Source organism: Sphaeramia orbicularis, chromosome 19 (assembly GCF_902148855.1).
Source record: "Sphaeramia orbicularis chromosome 19, fSphaOr1.1, whole genome shotgun sequence".
Taxonomy (NCBI): domain Eukaryota; kingdom Metazoa; phylum Chordata; class Actinopteri; order Kurtiformes; family Apogonidae; genus Sphaeramia; species Sphaeramia orbicularis.
In genome coordinates this window covers 24,782,835-24,804,975 of record NC_043975.1, presented here as the reverse complement: position 1 = coordinate 24,804,975, position 22,141 = coordinate 24,782,835, and the positions used below count along the sequence as shown (strand labels likewise).

General features: G+C 33.6%; 2 protein-coding genes across 2 annotated transcripts; one reads left to right on the top strand and one right to left on the bottom strand.

Moving 5' to 3' along the window:
- The first annotated feature begins 2,351 nt into the window (after positions 1-2,351).
- On the top strand, positions 2,352-4,663 carry LOC115410393 (interferon a3-like). The gene is made up of 5 exons (XM_030122024.1): positions 2,352-2,483; positions 2,564-2,656; positions 2,756-2,914; positions 4,406-4,486; positions 4,565-4,663. Exons 1-5 carry the CDS (start codon positions 2,352-2,354, stop codon positions 4,661-4,663), a joined length of 564 nt encoding a protein of 187 aa, XP_029977884.1.
- Positions 4,664-4,866: 203 nt separating this feature from the next.
- cd79b (CD79b molecule, immunoglobulin-associated beta) lies at positions 4,867-13,833 on the bottom strand. Its single transcript, XM_030121923.1, has 5 exons — positions 13,683-13,833; positions 11,212-11,535; positions 10,976-11,094; positions 8,428-8,481; positions 4,867-5,351 (listed from the first exon to the last, which is right to left on the bottom strand). The coding sequence occupies exons 1-5, from the start codon at positions 13,732-13,734 to the stop codon at positions 5,262-5,264; spliced, it is 639 nt and encodes a 212-aa protein (XP_029977783.1). The 5' UTR covers positions 13,735-13,833; the 3' UTR covers positions 4,867-5,261.
- Positions 13,834-22,141: the final 8,308 nt, after the last annotated feature.

Genomic DNA, 22,141 nt, shown 5'->3' with positions numbered 1-22,141 from the left:
GGCGTATATACTGATCTTCTTAACATTATAAGCTCACTGTGACTGAAAACTTAAACTGCTTCTCATTTGATCACTGATACTGTGTCACTTTTAAGTCACACTGAAGGTATCCCTTTTGATTTGTGATGATGTACTCAGAGTAAAACAACACAAAGTGCTTCATTATGCACAGTATTATCAGTGGTTTTGCTGGTACTTGTCCCAGAGGCCCATTATAATAGAGTATAAGGCCATTGCGTAATTAAGGCTGTAACTCCAGTAAATGACGTAAGAAGGTCCTTTTAATTTAATTTAATTTAATTTTATTTTATTTTATTTTATTTTATTTTATTTTATTTTATTTTATTTTTTATTTATTTTAGATGTGGTCCATGCAGCATCACTGAAGTACACGTGAAGTTGTTAAATATCAAACTGGATTATACAAATGACAATATGACTGTTCTAGGCCATATATAGGGTTTTCACTGTCAGATAATAAATAAAATCAAACATATTACAGTCATTTCAGGGACATCGGACAATTTCGGCCACTAATCAAACTCATAAACTTATAAATAAAGCTGTCAACAGACCATAAAGTAGCTCTGTTTAGGTCGAAAAATAGTTTCCACATTAATCCGTTTATTTTATTCACTTATTCACTTTTATATGATCAAATTAACAAGATGCCCCTCATTTCGCTGTTCTCACACTTTGATGGCCACAACCTGTGAAATGTCACTTTTCAATTCACAGGAACAAGTGTCAGTGCGCACGTCGTTGAGGCCGCATTCACAGCCACTTTCATTTTCTCTACAGGATGGGAATTTTACTGCTGAGCTTGTCACCTTTGGACATGACGCTGTCTGTACTCTAATGAACGCTTTGTTTTATCAAAGGCCTATAGGCTGTTTGTCCCAATGAATTAACACAGTAACAGATAATGGATCATATATTAGGCTACTTATTTCCTCATAATAATAATAATAATAATAATAATAATAATAGCTTTCAATCACGCCAAAAAATCTCACTTTATTCTATTGCAGTTCTTAAAAAAAAAAAAAAAAAAAAAAAAAAAGAAAAAAGTAATATTTATTATTATTACACTCTGTCCAAAAAAGGTCACCCAGAGCCTTCCATTGCAAAATTACCACAGAAATTAAACATTTTCATTAACTAAGATTGATGCAGAAACTTGCACTGCAGTTAGTCTAATGTGTTTTGTGTTTGAAGTCTGCTTTGTTATGTGGAAGACAACTTTGTTTTCTTGTTGTTTTATATGTGTGTAGAGTATGTTGTAATTATGTATTTCTATGTGTTTGTTTCATTTAAAGGTTTGTGACCAGTGGGAAAAATAAATTAAAAAAAAAAAAAAAAGAAAAGGGTAAACATGAGTCATAACATTGTGTGTTGCCTGTCCAGCCTTTTCGGAGGGCGGAAATTTTGGAAAGTCCGAACAAACAAAGACGTTCATTTTGTCTTCTGTTTATGTAAATATACTATTTTCTTTTGTTCAGACAAGCTTTTGTTAAGCAGGTAACATCTAAAAACTATACCTTGTCTGAACAAAAGAAAATAGTTTACTTAAACAATGATCTGTTTGCTAAAGAGTTTAAGGATTTTAGGCTCAAATTGTGACAGAGTGATTCATAAAGTATAAAACATAATTTTCATATATATTTGGACCACATACTCCAGATTTGAACCCAACTGAAAATGTTTGGAATGCTATAGATGTGACTTCACAAAGTGCTCTGCTGACTCTTTCATCATTGATACGAGATCTTGACGAAAATAAACGCAAACATGGATGAAAATACTCCTAAATGTTGTGGCATTAAATGAGAATAAACGATGCCAGAATTAATAGAATTATCAATTTCGTTATTATTATTATTATTATTATTATTATTATTATTATTATTATTATTATTATTATTATTATTATTATGTTTTTAAGTAAGCAGTATATATTAGAATACAGTTAGAAATATATCACAGGCTATGATGCAATATTTCCTTTGGGATCATAAATGATGTTGCGTAATTCAGCCCTTTCTCAGGTTATGTGCGTATAAATGTCTCATTACTTTCATCAGTGTGTTTACGTACAAATCATTTTACTATAATGTTTCAAAAGAAACAAACTCGAAATTATGTGAGGTTAATTGACATTTGAGCACTGGGAAATCTCTGCACTTAATCCACAGGTGAATAGGAAAGCGAAAAAGGTGCATGATCCTCCTATAAATATGCCGCAGTGTCTTTGCACAGACACAACAAACACTCCAGGAGTAGAGAAATCAGGATTACAGCTCTACAAAGGCGATTTCTTACAATTGAAAAACAACAATAACAAAAGAAAAATGCCTAACAAGATCTTCTTCGTTTGCCTCTTTGTGAGTCTGTTCTGCGCAGGCGCATCACTGAGCTGCAGGTGGATGGAGCAGAACTTCAGACAGTACAACGAAAACTCTCTGACTCTGTTAGAAAACATGGTAAGTCCATTTCTTATAACTATTTATTGAATTTACTCTTTTCTTTTGTCATTTCGACTGATTATATTTGTATAATACAGGTTACTAACTCCACTAACTCCACTGTGGATGCTGCGGAGGAGGATGCTGTGGCCTTCCCTGATGAGCTCTACAAACACGCATCCAAAGCATCAGTAAGTTATTGGCACATGACGCCAAGTTTTGTAACGTCAGAGAATAAATGTAATGTGGTGTATTTTCATCTCCATGTCTGACTGTTCCTTTACTCTCAGGCTGAGGATCGACTTGCCTTCACTGTGCAGATTCTGGAGGAGGTTGCAGCCCTGTTTGAGGAGGACCGAAGCCCCTCAAACGAGACCGTATGGGAGGAGACCACAGTGGAGAACTTTATTAACCTGACAACCCAACAGGCCGACGGACTGCGCTCATGTGTAAGTTTAACAGCCTTCATTTATTTCTGTTTCACCTGGATTTAAAGCATGGGATGATAAGAAGAAGCCAACACTATAGTATCCAGACTGTGCATGATGTAATAAGATCAGTCAATATTTGTCCAGTTCAGCTATAAGAAACAGCATCTGTGCATTATTTATTTATTTATTTTATTTAATTTGATAGGGACAATGCAAATTACGTAGTATAACTTCTACCTGTTAAAAACAAGCTGTAGTAACTGATGATGCATATAAAGAGATTAGCTTCCATTGATTTTTGATTGATTTGATTGGTTTTCCCCTGTAAGTCGCTTTGGAAAAAGCGTCTGCCAAATGCATAAATGTAAATGTAAAATGTAAATGTAATTTCCATCTCCAGTACCTTAAAGGTCTGGAACTATCTTTGTGATGACTTAAAAATGATTACTTCCTGCCTTTAACCCATAAAGACCCAAACAGCCACTGGCAACTAAAAACATCTTCTGATCTAAACTGTTTAATACCTGTTGATCCACTAATCCTATCAATACATATCAGTAATTGGTGTAAAATACAGTTTGTCATCTTTTCATAGTCATCATATATGACCCATTTGTATGTTCAGAGGCTCCATAGTGAACGTGGAAACACCTCATGGAGTTTGATAAATGAAAGTGGATAGAAATGCTTGGTTTATGTTCAGTTAATGACATGTTTTACTGAAAAAAATCACTTTTTCTACAGTTTTCTCTGTCTTTGATATGATAACCTTCACTTCAACGTTAATCTGAGCTTTTATGAACATCTACATGATCAGTAAATTAAACACAAGAAAATACCTGATTTGTACAGATAAAATGCAAAATACAGAAGATAATATTAGAATAAATGGCGATAAATCACTGAAGAAAGGTTAGATATAGAGAAATTTTCATTTAGGAACTGACTCAAAAGTTTCTCAGATGATTTATCACCATTCATTACACTACATTCCTGTGAATTTTGCATTTTTCTGTTTACAGCAAGTCTTTTCCTGTATTTAATTTATTGATCATGGTACATTTCAAAGTAAATTTATCAAAATAATGATTGAAATAAATTTCATTCATTCAATTTCTGAATGAATCGCAGAACAGATAAAACTTAGGGAACATTTTCAGCTAATTATATCATTAACTCAACAAAAAATAATCTACAGTAACTGTCATTTATCAAACTATTTGCTCATATTCAGTGTTGCAGAAGTTGACAGTGTTTCCACCTTCTCTACTGAGCTTCTAAATGTACAAATGTGTCATATCTGATGTTGCTGAAAAGCTGAGAATCTGCATTTTAACCGAAATATTTCAATGTATTGATAGGATATCAGCTATTCAAAAGTTATTTAAAAAATTTAGATCAGTAGATGCTTTTAGTCACTGGCAGTTGTGTGTTTCTTTGAGGGTAAATTAGTCGAAAACTTCTATAATTAAGTCTATTATTTAAAAAATATTTATCTGTTTCATTCAGATTGCGAGCCACAGCCACAAGAAGAAGAACAAGAAGCTGAGCTTGTACTTCAAGAGACTGTCACACGATGCCAAGCAAATGGTAAATATTTGTCTTGCTGTTTAGTTTTATGTGTATCTGTCAGACATGTTTTTGACTCTAATATTCTTGTGTTTTTAGGTTCACAGCGCTGACGCCTGGGAACTGATCAGGAAGGAAGCCCACGCTCATCTGCTGAGAGCGGACATAGTGGTTACATCTGTTCTCACAGCAAACTGAGAAAATCTGTCTCTATTTATTTATTTATTTATTCATTTATTTATTTATGTATGTTATCTATTAGTTAACTTATTCCTTTTACTGACTTTCTTTTTTATCTATTTATATATTTATGTATTGGTTGTGACGCTGAGAAAGAGAAATGTATAAGTATTTTTCATCAGTATCCATGTGACTACAAATAAAATGCATCAAGAGGCAAACATATTTATTGTTTTCATTCTTGAAACAGCAAGACGGTTATTTTAACAACTGGAGTTTTATTGTACAACAGTAATGCAGAGGCCTGTGATCAAGTTCTGATGTGTATTATTACTCACAAAGTTGTTCAGACCCACTGTACAAAGATAAATCAACAGACAACACAACACAAGAGTTAAATTCCCACAAAGCACCAACCATTGGAGTACATGTCACTTTACACTAGATTAATTCAAAACATGAATGCGTAGTATATTATCAACAGCATTGCAGAAAAAAATGAAGATAATGGCTCCACTACCTGAGGACAATGACAATCCTCCTGTTGTATTTACATTGCCTGGTTACTTATTGTGAAGCTGTGGATGTGGTGATAAATATTTCGTTCATGTCAGGCTCATTCCCATGGGGCCTCAGCTCCGTCAGCCTGGGCGTACACAGACAGGTCCTCATACAGGTCGACTCCACATGATTCAATCGCCAAACCCTGTCACACAGAGAGTGAGCACACATTTTAATCCTTTGATATAACTTTTTGCAATAAAATACTGCAAAATCCACACATAAGTTACCCCAAAATATTGTTCATAGTACTTTACACCGCATTATTGGAAGATGGATTTGATTTACATTGTGATTTGTGAGGTAGTTTAACATATTCACATGGCAGTAGTGCTACTGTGGTTACATGAATAGTTTTACTGATTTATAAATTTATGTTTTGTCATATTCATATTTCATATTTCTATGGCCTGCATTTGCTTAGTTTGAGAGAAATAAAAACACATCAGAAACAAGTTCATGCAGTTTCATGTTTTATTTAACAGGCTTATCTCTCTAGATTGCTGCCCCAACCCCATCCCTCTGGAACTCTCTCCCACCTATCATCCAACATTGGTCCGACCTCAACACCTTCAAATCCCTTTTAAAAACTCACTTATTTAAGATTGCTTTTAATGTTTAACTGTTTTATGTTTATATACATGCTTTCTGCACCTGCTTTTATCTGCTTTCAATGTGTTTGATTTCTGTTTTTATCTGCTGTATGTAAAGTGTCTTTGAGCTCCATGAAAAGCGCTATAAAAAATTAAATTTATTATTATTATTATTATTATTATTATTATTATTATTATTATTATTATTATTATTATTATTATTATTATTATTATCATCTACACTGTAATGAAGTTCTATTAAATTACAGCATGATTTTACAGTAACTGCTAATGGGGGTACTCAGCGCTGTATGAGACAGCTCCAATATTTGACAAAAACACAACACGAAAAAACATAATCATATATACATAAATATAATCCTCTTTTTCTGTATGCATGTTTAGATATTTGTATGTATCTATGTATGTATATATGTATGTATGTTAATTTTCAAAATATTGCTGTTGTAGGGTCAGTAGAAAGCACAAAACAGCAAATAAAAGTAATGAATTATGAACCTCATCTTTGTCTTCAACTAAACTGATCTGATCTCAAAAGTATAGAGCTCACAGTTTATCCTGAGATCAAATACTTCCCATTTGATACAGTGGTGGTAAAAATAATTAGACCAGCGAACAGCAATCAGAAAATATTCGCCTTTTTTGCCTCCAAACCATGATTTCATTTCATAATGTTCATGAAACATGCACATGGTCACACTGAACATGACAGATATCAGATGAGGGAAGTCCCACTCTTTTTAAACACTTTTAACTTTAATGTTTGGGTCTTTCTATGAAACTGGGTTCATTTTGGTACCTGGCAGTTTGATAGCTTTTTAGACCCAATAATAAAAGAGAAATTTAGACATATTTCTCCCCAGGATATACCCAATGATGACCTCAGATAAATGCAAAAAATTGTACTCTTGCTATGATCCATCCCAAAATTAATGAATTTTTAATAAAATATTGTGGCCAAAAATAGGACCAAAACTGGGACAGGAAAAGCTATCTAGGTGCCAGTGCATTTTATCTGGAAAACATGGCTTGAAATGGCCTTATATACCGCTATAAATAAGGACTTTGTGTTAAATTTGATGATCCTTGTGGTTTTTCTAATCCAAGCATATGGATTTTTCATTAATCAGCAGTCTGATTCCAGGTTTTGCATGTAACCCATCGTGTCCACTCGTGTTACATGCAGAACCTGCCCATTTAAATGCATAAATCGCAAGTGATTTTGTAACAAAGGTCATTTTTGTGAAACACTCTGCCTTGCATCATTAATTCAGTTCCCAAAATGTGCCTTTGAGAGAATAAAAAGATATTTGAAAAATTATTGTGGTGTAATTTTCATGTCCTTTTTACCATGTATGTGGATTTTTGTATAGAAATAATAGAAAAATTAGTTTTATCTGAAAAATAGTTTCTCTTTTATTTCAATAATTATTAATTGAAAAAAAAAGACCCAAAGTGTTTCTAAACTTGCTTCGTAACATTAGTCTACATCTTGTCTGAATTTTTAGCCCCCGTGTCCTGTTTTTAGGGACCAGTTTCATAGAAGCACCCATTTATCATTGGGCAGGAGAGGCCTTTCACACTGTACATTTAACAGTACCACACAGACTGTTGAATCAACATCAATTTAACCACAATCTCACCTGACAATGATCAACAAGGATTTTGGCTCATTATGACATTAATGGCTTTTTACGGTTTATAGAACATAGATAAAACCTCTCAAATATGCCAAGTGTTCTAATTATTTTGGTCAAACCTGTATATGTATATGTATATGTATATGTATATGTATATGTATATGTATATGTATATGTATATGTATATGTATAAAGCGATTATGATTTGTGATTTGTGAAGAGTGCAGGCCATATCTTCACTTTTGAATACCCAGACTCGACATATTTGCATATGATTCAGATGTGACTCAAAAATTTTAAAAAATATACAGCTGCTAAAAGCTTCCACATGTTGATTGACATTTAAGGGTATTTGAATATTATCAGCTGTATCACTCGTGTCTTAAAATGTATCTCAGGCTTTAAGATGCAAATCATTGTAACTGTTGTAAGCAATTATGAGGAGTCACTTCAACAACACATTTGTGCTACTTTGGTTTTGATAGTTAATTCAACTCTGCTGGTTAAATTATTCTCAATTTTACTCCAGTCTTTCCTTAATTATTCTACTCTTTTTTGGTCTTTTCTCATACATTTATGCAGCAAAGCATGTAGTACATCTCTTATCATGCTTTCATTATTACCAGAATGCTATAGTTTTTTTTTTCCCCTAACCTGCACATACAAGAATAAAATCAAAAGTCAGTTGAGAATAATAGAATTTACATAATGTCAATGTTGCATTAAAAAATGGAGAAAAAAAAGAGAGCTGCAGTAACAGAAGCAGACACAATTGTGGTTTTAGGCTCAGTGGACCGTACATCGGATACACTGCTGTTTTACTTTTCTTCCGTCTTTTTTAGAGACGGTGCACAGCTGCTTTGGATGTGATAGAACTATATGTGTTCCAGTAAAGGGCTGACAGAAAAAGATAACAACCACACAGCATGATTATTAGTAAAAGCAAAATAAACAAGTTGCAACAAACCTCATAGATGTGATCAGTTTCTGGCTCCTCATATAGACTGTCCTTCTTTTCCAACTGAAAAAAGAATAACATTAATGAACGCTAAGAATAAACATAATTCATTGATTAAATAAAACAAATCTAGTTACTTAAAAAATGGGTTGTTATCATTCTTTACATGTTATCTCTATTGAATATCACAGACTTCACAGATATTATTGATGGAGTAATCAGTGACTGCAGAAATGCCAGCATCTTTATTCACCATCATATTTTGCTCTTAATGGTAATAGTATTTTAGTGTAGCATAATGATATCTAATGCATATAGTGAAACAGAGGCTTTTTTTTTGCCTCTGTAGATGAAATTGTACCCGTCATCAGGCTTCATGATCAGTAAATGTCTATAAGTTTGCCCAGGGCCCTACAGTCAGTAACTATCCAGGGGCCCATCCACCCAGTACATTGTCAGGTTTCTACACTAAGTACAAAAGCATGAAATGTAAACTTTCTTTATTTCAAACCTGGCTTTTTAATAAATATTTTCTATTGTGATGTCATTGAAAATTATCCATGGGTTGAATAGACTACTTTTGGGGCCCCTATTGGTCCAGGGCCCCAAGCAGTTGCCAATCTCTTGCATAGGCAGACCAGTGAGTATATAATTAGCGGACATTGGTGTCTTTTTTTTTTTTTTTTTTTTTTTTTTTTTTTTTTTACTTTATTTATAAATTTTAGTGTTTTACATATCACACAGACAAAATACCTAAAACAAACTAACATAAAAAAAACTAACACAAGGTTTATACAAAGTACTTTATAGACTGGACAGTGGTTTCTGAACAGCCATTTAGATGTCATTCAGTCAGAAGTTTGCAATTTTATTGACACCATGCTGGCTTTGTGGAACTGGAAGCAACCATATTTGGTGAAAAGGGGTGGAGCTGCTGGAGCCAGAGCTGGGTCAGAGTCAGTAACTCAGAGCTCACAGACTCAGTAAACACTAAACTTCATCAAGCATTGTCATAACAAAATAATTTTAGAGTCTTTGTAGTTTTTATTATTATTTTATGATTATTATCATTATTTATTAACCACAACTGCGGTGGAGCTGCCAAAAAAAAAAATTGTTTTAATAAATTGAAACTCATTGTATATTTTTTAAATCTTTAATTTATCGCAAACGAGTGATGTATTAATGTTGGCTGTTTTATGTCTTGTTTCTGCCAGCTGCCTAGGGACTGCAGATGAAAAGTAGTTATTTTTACTAATTCTGGCATATTTAAGTAGGTGTATTTTTTATACAGCAATGCTCATAAATATGCATGGTCCTTATTACATAAACCAATAAAATAAAATAAAAATAAATAGTGTCTGTCTCAACATGTGAGTGAGCTGTCATACAGACCTGCCAATCAAACCCTAACACAGCAGACACCAGAGCTTCTATGTAACGTGAAATCCTAGTAACGAAGGACATTTTTAAAGCTGGACCAGATCACTATTAAACTGAAATAAGATTAAATTAAAATAAAATGGATGAAACCGAAATGACTCCTGGAAAAGAAAATGAGGGAGCCATCAGCAGTAGTTAAACTTCAAGGCCGACACCCATGCCCCTTGAACTAGAGCTGTTTCCACATTCAGTTACCGCTGTGCTGGTGCAGTAATAGGTTTGGCAGTTTGAACTATAGTTCTGGAACTAAGGCGTCAGGTTAAAGTAACATATCTGTTTTGCAGGTTCTTGGAGAATGTTGTGACAAGTGTTTTTGCAAAAAATATTGCCTGACGGTTTGACTGAACTTGTGTGCATGAGGAAGCATGTTGTGGTGAAATGACTAAATCCTTTCAAAAATAAAACTGCAAAGAGATGCATCTTTGTCAAAATTTGACATTTTCAGATTGTAGTTGCAGCTGGTAGAATGCTTTTCTTGTACAAATAAAGGGGCTTTCAATTTCAATATAATTAAACTCAGATAGATAAAGGAAGGAGAAGGACAATCCTACATATGGTGGGCACTGTAAGGGTGTTTTCTCCTGTTAAGTACAAATGAAGCCACGGTTACAGATGTGGTGTTGCTTATGTGATGCAGAGATAGCACATGATATACACTGATGGACTAAAATAAGATAAAAAAAAAAAAAACATATTAAAAACAAACTAATCAAAAAGATGAAACACAAATTACTCATATTAATTCAACCTAAAACGTGCAAAACCGCTTTTCAGTAAAAAAAAACAAAACAAAATTGGATATGGATGAAACCCTACTGATTAACATAAGGGGTGGGACTTTTGACGTATACTGCATCCAGCTACCACTTTTGGTGGTGTTTAGTGTGTATAACTGTATATCTTTAAATAAAGTCTGTAGCACAACATTTTCTGAAGCTTCATGCCTTTGACACAATGACCTCAAAGTGTTTAAGTATTTAATAGCCCTTAGCCAAACCTGTCCTCAGGTCTTTGTCACTTCAGTTCTTTCCTATATTACAAGTCCTTCACTGAACTACTGCATGCACAGAACTCTGCAGTTTATCCTGGTACCAAATGCATCTTTGTTTCTCACCAGTGATTGTTTGCGTAACAGTATAGCAGCAATACAGAAGGCCAACAGTAGTCCCTGGAGGACCATGAGACCATCTTTCAGCTGGCTCCTGTACAGTGCATTACCAATATTGACAGGGCCTGTGAAAGTAGAGATATTATATGAGATGTGTTTTCATGTGTAGGAAAGCAAAGACAAATGTAGACTTTGATAAATTAAAAAACTGTGCTTATCTCCATCTCATCCTGGTCACTTACTGGCAACATGGACTTCAGTCCCAGGTCCCAGTATGCCATTTATCTCGCAGAAGTACACTCCCTGGTCCTCCACTTGCAGATTAGTGAGGATGAGGATGGCATCTTTGGTCTGATTGAAGTTACTGATAACAGTACGTCCTCCTGCAAATAGTTGGGTTTTCTCTTCCTTTTTGTCATATCTGGGGGCCTTGAACCACTGTGCAGTTTCCTGCGAGTGTCGCTTTGAGGATACGCAGTAAATGCCCACTCGTCGACCTGTCAACACACCATAGAACCGAGGCTTCTGGGAAACATGTAACGTGGAACTTCTTTCGTTCACAGCCACTAATAAGACAAAACAGGAATTGGAGAATTATGATATATATATGTATACTTCTGTAACATATAAGTTAAACATCTGAGGCATCATTTCACAGTTAATAGATACCACTAAATCTGTTGATGAAACATTACTGGTAGTTGTCATTGAGCCACTAGAAATATTTATAGGTCTAAGGCAGTGTTTTTCAGCCTTGGGGTCGGGACCCCACTTGGGGTCGCCTGAAATTGAAATGGGGTCGCCTGAAACTTCTAGTAATTGATAAAAAAAAAAAGTAAACTTACTAATAAAAATATATGGTGAGTTGACAGAGACAATCACAATCCATAAAAGACATGACAAACTGTGAAGCTGAAACTGAAGCACTGTGGCACTGTTTATCTTTCAAATGTTCATTGTGATCAGTTTCAGATGCTGCAGCTCTTTCATAATTCATAGTTTGAGTTATTGTTTTTTCAGTATTAATTGTCAGCCTTGTAAGTACAAGCTGGACTGACTGTACATATCCTGGCCAAAGAAAATAAAATTCTCACTTTGTGCAGTAATCTACACCTGGCTTTTCTGCCTCCGTCCATAATAATATTCATTATATAGACTAAATGTCGTCTAAAATTAATGTTTATTTGCAACATAGTATAGCAAACTATTACATGATCAAAAACAAATTAATTTTAGCAAAAATAAAAATCTCAGTTTTGAATGTCTGGGGTCGCCAGAAATTTGTTATGTTAAAAAGGGGTCAGGAGCCAAATACAGTTGGGAACCACTGGTCTAAGGTATTAAACTTTTGTAGCACTTATCCATCAGTGCACTTTTAAAGGTGAGAGACAGCGGTGTTTCTCAGTTTTTCAGAGTCAGATGTGTCTTGTTTTGACATTCAGAGTCTCTGTGGTAAATATGATCGTCTTCTTTAACATCATTTTACCAGAATAATCTAAATATATTGATAGGATTTGTGGTTCAGAGGTTTTATTTAAGTAGATTCTTTTGGATTCTGCAAATTTATTCATTTTCAAACAAAGCAAATATAAAAATTTTAACAACACATTTTTACCTATGACCCTCACTGCTTGAATACATTTGATTTCATATGTAGACATTTCTAAATTGAAAAAAAGTGCTGTGTCTATATTCGCAAATAAAAAAAAGTTATCCAATATATATTTTTCATTAAATTGCTTTGACTTCTAATGCTAACTGCTTGCTATATGCTAGATATTTTAACGTTATTGTTTTTAATGGTGTAATTTTTAATGGTGTAATTTCAACATCAGAGGAGGAAAAACAGGGATTTTTCGTTTAGAGTCTTAAAGTATAACAAATCCATGTTTACTAATCTTAGTTTCTATCTTATACTGTGAGAATAATAGAGATAAAGATAAATTATTTTTACTTTTTCAAGGCCCCTTTCATAAGTAGGTTTTGGTGTATCCCTAAATTACAATTGCTATTAAAAAAGGTTCACATTATCAGAATTTTGTATTGATTTAGTGGATATGCCACTGTTAAAGACACTTGTTTAAGAGTTTCCTTCATTTTGTAGTTGTATCCAAAATTGCTCACATTTTCTAGGAGTTTTAAAGGATTTATTCAAATTTTCATAATTATTTTCAATGTGTTCATCACAAATCACAATAGAAAGCAAAATAAATACTCCAAAATAGTCGTAAATGAACTGTTGTAATCATTTTTTGTTGATTTATTTATTTATTCACATTTGCAATGAATAATTGAAAAAAAATTTTCCACATTGGTTGCATTTATTGTTTACTGTGCACAATCTACCACAACTAAATTGGACTTAAGATGGAAATTAAAACACCATAGACATCAGTTTGTCAACAAGACAATAATATTCAGTCTTTGTCTCAGAGGACAACTTCCTCATTGCCCCCAGATGGCCAGGAAGTAATGGTACTGAGTCAAAAATAACATGCAAAACACATGTATGCAGTAAAGCTGTGCTCGAAGAGGCTTAAAAACTATAACTTTATCATTGTGTTAAGCTATGGTGTGCAAAACAAGTTTAATTTAACTTTCATCATTTAACTGCAAGTCACATTTTAAAATAGCATTTCATTTTGAGTTGTAATTAGTTGATTTATTGAAAAAAAAAAAATCATATTTAGTTATAGTGTGTGTTGCAATTTACCTGAAAAGCTGATCAAAACAAGTCCACAGCATCCAGCCAGCAACCAGCGCATGATGAAATGCAAAAGAAAAATATTTCAAATAGTGATGTCCACAAATATGCCTAGATCTATTTGGACATAAAAAACAATGTTGTGTTCACAGAGACAAAGTGTGTGCAGCAGTGAGTGTGTTCACTGGTATCGACATCCTTTAATAAGAGACAGATAAGAGGAAGGGCACTGCGACAGGAACCAAGAAAAAACCTTTGAACAGCCCACATTTTGACACCAGTGTTTACACCTGTGTAATTTTATACACAATGGACCTAATTTTAGAAATCGTAGCTTTACAGAAATAATCTTGTCATTTGAAAATTCAGGAACTAAGAGTTTTAGGTTTATTTGCAACAAATACTTAGACATGTGTTCAAGGAGAAAAATGAGACTTATATCATTAGTTGTTTTTTTTTTTTTTTTTTGTTGTGTGTTTTAAACTTCTCATAATATGATGAGAATAATGTCATAATTTAAAAACAGGTGGGAAAAATATCATAATTTACAAGAATACAGTCGCATTATGGAGAACTTGGAACATTTTGTGAGGTTATACCTTCGTCTGGGGTTTACGCACAGCAAAATAGAGAATAGAATTTCCACTGTATTGTCAAACAGAACATACACTTACTGGTGCACATTATGAAAGAATCTTTGATGCAAAAAACTGGCCATCGGACTGGTAATAAATAAAAAAACAATTTTTCAGTACTGAGCCTATTATCCCCCCATCAGCACATTATCATTAGTCTAAGGACTTTGAAGAGAGTTTGGGATTGTTTTGTCGAGAGAACCGAATGGATTTGGAGCAAATGGCCTCTTTTGTGGAGGAGGAACTGACTGGAAGTGTTTGGCTGCAGAACTATTGGTGGTGAACTGATGATATTTTTCCGCTGGTTTTTTAAATTACACGTTATTCTAATAATATTATGGCTTTATTCTTGCAAAATTATGACTCTTTTTGTTTTTGACTGCATTCTCATTAAATTAAACCAATACATGGCAGGACTTTTACTTTATGAAACTGGGATTCTCCTCCGCTGGTTATCAGATATGACCCATTTGGACGTTCAGAGGCTCCATAGTCAGAGGTGGGTAATCCCAGCTCCATAGAATAAAAGACCTGCCCTGTATTGGTTCTACCTGTTCACTAAACACAGGTGATTCCACTAATGATCCCATCTACCTGGATGAGGAGCTGTGCTCATCCAAATGGGCTGGTTCAGTGAAAGGATGGAACAAATACATGTCAGGACTTTTACTCCATGGAGCTGGGATTACCCACCTTTGACTGGAGTAAACATGGAAACACCATCATCTTCTACAGCATTGAATCACCACGGAGTTGGATCAATGACAGTGGATGGACACACTGAGTTTATGTTCAGTTAATCATAGACTGGACTGAAAAAGACACTGGTTCTGCAGTTTTGTCTGTTTCTGATATAATAACCCTCAACTTTAATCTGAGTTTTAATGAACATCTAAACTAAATATAGGAAAAGACATGATTTACAGTTAAGCAGGCAAAATACAGTGGATAATATTATTTAAAAAATGGTGATAAATCACTTAAGAAAGGTTAAATATTGAGAAAAATTTATTTGGTAACTTAACAAAAGTATCACTGGGTCTTTATGGGTTAAGACAATGACCACCAAATTTTAATGCACAATAAATCAGTTAAATGCACAGTATTTGTCATGTGTGGTGTCTTTTAAGTGTAACATTTACATTTTTAAAACCACTGAAAGTATCAGTATCAGGCATTGCATACTGTGACATCAGCTAAATGCAGCCACTTTTTTGATTAATTGCTTAGGAAATTTTTAAAAAAGGAATATATTTCACTGAATTATGTTGTTGTAGGAAATAAGGAAGGTATTAAATATTTCTGTGCAGAATTTATGAAATAAAATCTAATTGTTATAGCTTTTGAAACACCAGCTGTCCAACATTTTTCAGATGAGCTGTCTTCAGGTAAAATGGGCCATGTGTTCAGCTAAAATGAGCCGCTGAAGTTACAAAAGCACGAGTAATGTTTAATAATAAATGTAATTAACTTTAATGTTAAAACTCAGACTCAGACTCACGGACTCTGTGTACAAGAAGGCACAACAGCATCTTCACCTGCTCAGGAAGCTCAGGAAAAACATCTACTAAAAATCTTTCATCCCCTCTGTAAGAGCTGCTCTTAACAACACAAAATAGACTGCACTGTGGTTTTAGTCATTTTATGTGTTTTATTTGTTTTTATCCATTGTATTGTGCTTTTGATTGTGCTGGGGTGTTTTGCCTGAGTGTGATTTTTAAACTTTGTCTTACAGGCATGATAAAAAATGAATTTCTGTGTTTACTTCAAACAGACAATAAAGTATCTATCTATCTATCTATCTATCTATCTATCTATCTATCTATCTATCTATCTATCTATCTATCTATCTATCTATCTATCTATCTATCTATCTATCTATCTATCTATCTATCTATCTATCTATCTATCTATCTATCTATCTATCTATCTATCTATCTATCTATCTATCTATCTGTCTATCTGATGACACATTAAATTAACATATTATCATACTTTAGTCATTCATAATAACTTTATACTGAACTGAATAGTCCAATAACATTGTGTGTGTCTGTAGATATGAGATGATGGGGCTCCTCCTCCACTGGTCTGCACAGGGACTGGTTTTTACAGGCAGTCCTGATAAGCAAAGCTGTCGTCAAAAAAAGAAAAAAAAAAAAAACTCAGACTTTGGCAGCTTTTGCTCAGTGATGAGTGTTGCATCTACTGGTGCCTGACAACTTGAGTAGCAGCTGACAGCCTGCCCTGCATGTGTGTTAACTGCCAGATCAAGTAGCCAATTGGAAAAGAGCTTTTCTAGCCAATCAGAGGCAAGAAAGTTGCTACCTTCCCCTACCATCCACTTTTTTTTTTTCTTTTTTACTTTCCCCTACCATCCTATGCTCCGCAAATTCACTTACTAGACATAACTTCCTTAAAAACCAAGGAACACTCACTGGATAAACAAGTAATATGTTATCTTGGTACCTTAATTTTAGAAATAGTCATCTCTTTCTTCTAATTTTACATTTTACCACAAGCTCAAACTGTTGGTTATCGCAACAAAAATGCAGATGTCAATCCCTTAATAAGATAAACTTGTTTTTTTTTTTTTAAAGCAGTAAATTGCCTCTATGCCTTTGGTAATGCTGTGACAAATAGAATAAAATGAAAAGGGACATACAGATAATAAAAGTTAAATGGGGGGGGGTGTCTCTCTATGAAAAAAAAAACAGTTCCTCTTAACATCTTACAACAAGATCATTTATATAATATATAACACAGTGAAGGTTCTACATTTGAGATGTGACTAATAAGTATATTATTATTGCATCATTGTTTTTACTTTTATATATGATACTTTTGGATTCATTTTAAAGCTGCATTAGGTTGTAGATGTTAAATGCTGCATTCATTTAAGCTATTTCATATACTGTTGGACATTAATGATGCTTTAGATTCTGTATGAACGATTGAATATTATGTTTGTAACTTTCCAGTCTTGTAAGAAATATTTATCATTAAAAAGCCTGGTTTTAGTGAGATCAGAAAAAGACTTAAGGTATCTCAAGAAGTAAGAAAATGTTCATCCTTCACAAAGCTTTCACAGGGTTTCCACTGGACAGAAAGGGGGTGAAAATCTGTAAACATGTAAATGTGCTGAAAATGCAGTGGGGTAAAAGATAATGTGTTGAAATATAATGGAGTAGAAGTATAAAGTGACATAAAGTAGAAATTCTAACAATAACTCTGAATTGAATTTTATGTAAAATAATCAACTAATAAATGAAATCTTACATAAATAAATGAAGAAATACAGAATTTGATCATTAAGCCATTATCTCATTATGTACTTCAACTAATTTCATGCTGGAATGTATTTTTTTTTCACTTTCAGTCAAGAGTGACATTTTCACTGCCAGATTAGCCAAGCTGATCACATTTCCATAACTCTTAGGGGATGTGCACTTACAAACAGCCCTTATTCAACTACAGTCAGGTCTCCCTTAAAAAATGGATTTTATTCTCAAGGTTATCTACTTCCTGGTTAAATAAAGGTTAAATACATATAAAACCATCCAAAATGCTGGTGGGGTTGCTGGCACTGTTTCTTACGGTCATATTAATTAAAGACAACTCACTACTCTCATGTTTAGGACAAGCTACTAAAAAAGGTTAGAGTGAAAATCTACAGATCAGTAATTTTTATTATCAGATATCAGCCATTAATGGAGTACATTAGAGATATCTCCGTCGGAGTGTTTCCAGCATACACTGTGTAACCACAAAATTTGCACATATTTGAGACACTCCCACTTGTTTCTTGTAAAGGGCAGTGTTGCGTACTGAGATGTGTAACGTCGAAGTGAGCTGGCATCAGTGCTTTAGGGGCAAAGATAATCCAGCGTGGCACATAGTTGAACGTGTTTTAAAAATGTGAATAATTAGTAGTGTGAGATTACTTATTATTATATTATTATTCTTGTGTTTGATAGTGCTTGTAGCTATACTTCTATTCTACATCACAGAGACAAATATTCTTTTTACTCCACTACATTTGTTTGACAGCTTTACCTTTCATGTCTGGTGAAAACAAAGCATCTCCAAATGTGTTGGTTTTAAATGTTTGTGAACTGTTTCTTTATGGATTGAAGAAATTTACTTAATAAGCTCTATGAAAGCCTTTTTGGCCACAAAAATAAGAAAAAAAAAAAAAAAAAAAAGCCCAGCACTGCACCATCAAGCCACCTGGCCAACATTATCTTTATCTATTCACCTATTAAATTATGTAATAGGTGCTTGTTGAGTGGAATTTGGCAGATTTGTATGAGAAATTATAATTCATCGAATAAAACAGGTGTTTTCACTGTTAATAAATTTTTTTAAAAAGCCCTTTTGGCCGAGTTGGTCATTAAAAGTTGAATTTTATAGGGTAGTGAGGCTCCAAACATATGATGATCTTATAAAATATGATGCATTGCTGTAGATTAAACTGCTCAAACATTTCTTAAGTAGTTAAATTGGGTCAACCTTAAACATGCACAGTAGTAAAAAATAAATGTTACACACATTAATGCAGCAGTAATATGACTCTAAAAACATATGGGGCCAAAACTGGCTCACCAAACTGTCCAATCTGCCTGTAGGACGAATTCGTGAAACGCAAAAATTCCACTGACATACAGTCGTGGAAAAACTTATTAGACCACCCTTGTTTTCTTCCATTTCTTGTTAATTTTAATGCCTGGTACAATTAAAGGTACATTTATTTGGACAAGTATAATGATAATAACAAAAATAGCTCATAAGAGTTTAATTTCAGAGCGGATATCTAGCCATTTTCCATGTCTTCTTGATAATAACCAAAATCACTTAAGTTCTTACATCAATATCTGTGGCATTGTACTGACAAAAACAGTGCTTTTAGACATTCCATGTTTTCTTTTCTGTCTGTTTTAGTCACATGATACACACAGGAGTTAGTACTGGATTGCACAACCATTGTTTTTGATGACTTTTGACGGTCTAGTAATTTTTTCCGCAACTGTACTAATAGTCACTGGTGTCTAAATCTGTTTAGTTCAGGGGCCACATACAAACTAATTCTCCCTTAGTGGACCAGAACAGTCCATTTTGTTCTATCTTTGTTTTAGTGTAAAAAAGTAAAATTACATGAACATGTTTAAATTTACTAACTTTCACAAAAATGCAGAAAACCTGAACGTATATGAACAACCTAAAATGTCTTAAGGCAGAGGTGTCAAACTCATTTTAGTTCAGGGGCCACATGCAGCCTAATATGATCTAAAGTGGGGCCGACCAGTAAAATAATATAAATAATAGGATAAGAACTTATAAATAATGTCAACTCCAAAGTTTTCTCTATGTTTTTGAGTGAAAAAAGTAAAATTCCATTGTGAAAATGTTTACACCTACGAACATTGCTTAACATAACATGAACAAATATAAACAACCTGAAAATTCTCAAGAAAAAAGTGCAATGTTAACAATATTATGCCTAAGTTGATCATTTATACATGCATTATAACTTACAGATTCAGTAGCAGGCAGAATATTGTTAAAATTCCACATACTTCTCTGAAGACATTTCAGATTGTTCATATTTGTTCAGGTTGTTCATATAAAAGGATAGTCTGTAAATGTAACTTTTTTTTTCTTCTAATTTTACTTTTTTTACACTAAAACGAGAGGAAAGAGGAAAATTTGCAGTTTTCATTATTTATAGGTTATAATGATAATATTTTACTAATCTTATCCACTTTAGATCAAACCGGCCTAAAATGATTTCAACATCCTTGATTATTAATATCTTCAGTGTAATTTTTGTATTTCACAAATTCATCCTCGGGGCCAGATTGGACCCTTTGGCAGGCTGATTTTGGCCCCTGGGCCGCATATTTGACACCTGTGTCTTAAGGGAAGTGCAGTTTTAACAATATTATACCTAATACTTTATGTTTTGTGCCTCTACAGATCAACTGTGGTCTGTAAGTTCTAATGCATATGTGTAAATAATAAACTGAGGCATAATGTTGTTAAAATGCCTGATAAAGTGTGTAATTTACTGTACATGTATATTTTGATGTCCTTGTCGCTTCAATGCTAAGTAAGGTTTCGAATGCAGATATTTACTTGTAGTGGGGTGTGATATTTTCACTTTAGCAACTGATGTTCCACCTGTGAACTATCCTGTCCACTCACAGCCACCAGATGGCCTACATGTATAACTTCACAAGCAATACACAGCATACTGACCGCACTTACTGACAACATGAATTCACATTTTCTCATGATTAGATTTTATTCTAACAGTATAGTACAGTTTAACAATAACAAAAATATAAATATACAAACAGAAGGACAGAATTGGAAAAAAAAAAAAAAACTTTATATACAAGCAACACTGATTGTGGGTGTACCAGTAAAGCTCCCAATCCGGCTCTTCCTCCATCAGAAATGTAAACATAGGAGGACATTAACTTCACTGTACCATAAGAACAGATACTTCTCAAATGGTTTAACAGTGTGTCAACCTCAAGTAGGATTGCTGCCGGTCACATTACAGACTTTCTGACAGGAATAACTAACTGCCGAGCCATGGCAGCACAATATAAGACAAAGAGACCCCTCGTAGAGGAAACCTGAATGACTCTTCTTCCCCAGGACTGATGTTAAAACAGTGCTGAATACATAAACAAGGTATCCTATAGTCTAATATGTAAAAAAAAAAAAAAACTGTAAAAGTGCTTATGTTAATAATGTATTTATGTTCAGAGTAAGACTTTTTTTTTTTGTTAAGACGGTAAGTGAATCAGCCTTTCTACATAAGAACAGACTTGAAATACATAAATCCACTGGGTGTTTGGAAAGTTTAGATCATTCCATTTTAAGGAGTAACAGAGTCATGCATTTGATTGAATGTACATTTTGCTCAATACATTAGAAAGTTAGAAATGACAGTTCAAGTCATACTCTAACCTGATCTGAGTTAATTTATATTGTGTACAAATGTATCAATTACTGTTATAATTATTGTAATGAAAATAAATGAATTAAATATAGTTAGCTGTTAAAAAAGGGGAGTTCTACTTTTGCAACCATGTTAATGTAAACATTAAATAAAACATTTAGACTCACAGATAACCTTACCAAAATGGAAACCCACCAACTTGGGAAAAAAGTGAGTGCTAGGTTTGTACATATGCATTAATAGTTTTGAGTTCATTTTCAGGAAAACTAAAAAAAAAAAAAAAAAAAAAAAAGGAAAAAAAAGAGTAGAGTAAGGACAAAACATTTATAAAACATGCACATATTACTGATGAAAAATAGGAAGGTCTCATGGTGTTATGGGGTCATCTGGTTCTAACTGGACCTGGAAGGGGTATAAATAGTGCAATATAAACTGGGCCTTTCTGAATTTGCCGTTCAGTCAACTTGTTACTCCATCTATCAAGGGGCAGATGTTTACTGCATTAACTTGCCAGTGTCACTAATGATTAGACAGCTTTACAGAGATCACATTTTACTGGTAGGCTGTGATAAACCCAATCTAAACACTTAACCATTTACATTATATACAAAACTAATCCCTAGAATTGTGCTTTAGTGTCTAATGAGACTGAATTTGTATGTGGATCTATCACAGTGATGAGATTCCACATAAAGTATATTAATATAAGCAGGAATACAAATGTTTCTTAAAGCTCGGTTGTAGCTATAAAGATGTATAATACTCCTGCATATATATTATAATAGAGAAAGCAAGAACATTTGATTATTTATTGCCTTTAAAGATGCATTTTGTAGGATTTAAGGGGATCTATTTACAGA

Coding starts and splice junctions, on each gene's coding strand:
- cd79b (XM_030121923.1), bottom strand. CDS start 13,734: ATGCGCTGGTTGCTGGCTGGATGCTGTGGACTTGTTTTGATCAGCTTT. Junction 11,095..11,211: donor GACTGAAGTCCATGTTGCCA/GTAAGTGACCAG, acceptor CTACTTTCACAG/GCCCTGTCAATATTGGTAAT. Junction 5,352..8,427: donor AAACTGATCACATCTATGAG/GTTTGTTGCAAC, acceptor TCTGTGTGACAG/GGTTTGGCGATTGAATCATG.
- LOC115410393 (XM_030122024.1), top strand. CDS start 2,352: ATGCCTAACAAGATCTTCTTCGTTTGCCTCTTTGTGAGTCTGTTCTGC. Junction 2,657..2,755: donor AACACGCATCCAAAGCATCA/GTAAGTTATTGG, acceptor CTTTACTCTCAG/GCTGAGGATCGACTTGCCTT. Junction 2,915..4,405: donor CCGACGGACTGCGCTCATGT/GTAAGTTTAACA, acceptor TGTTTCATTCAG/ATTGCGAGCCACAGCCACAA.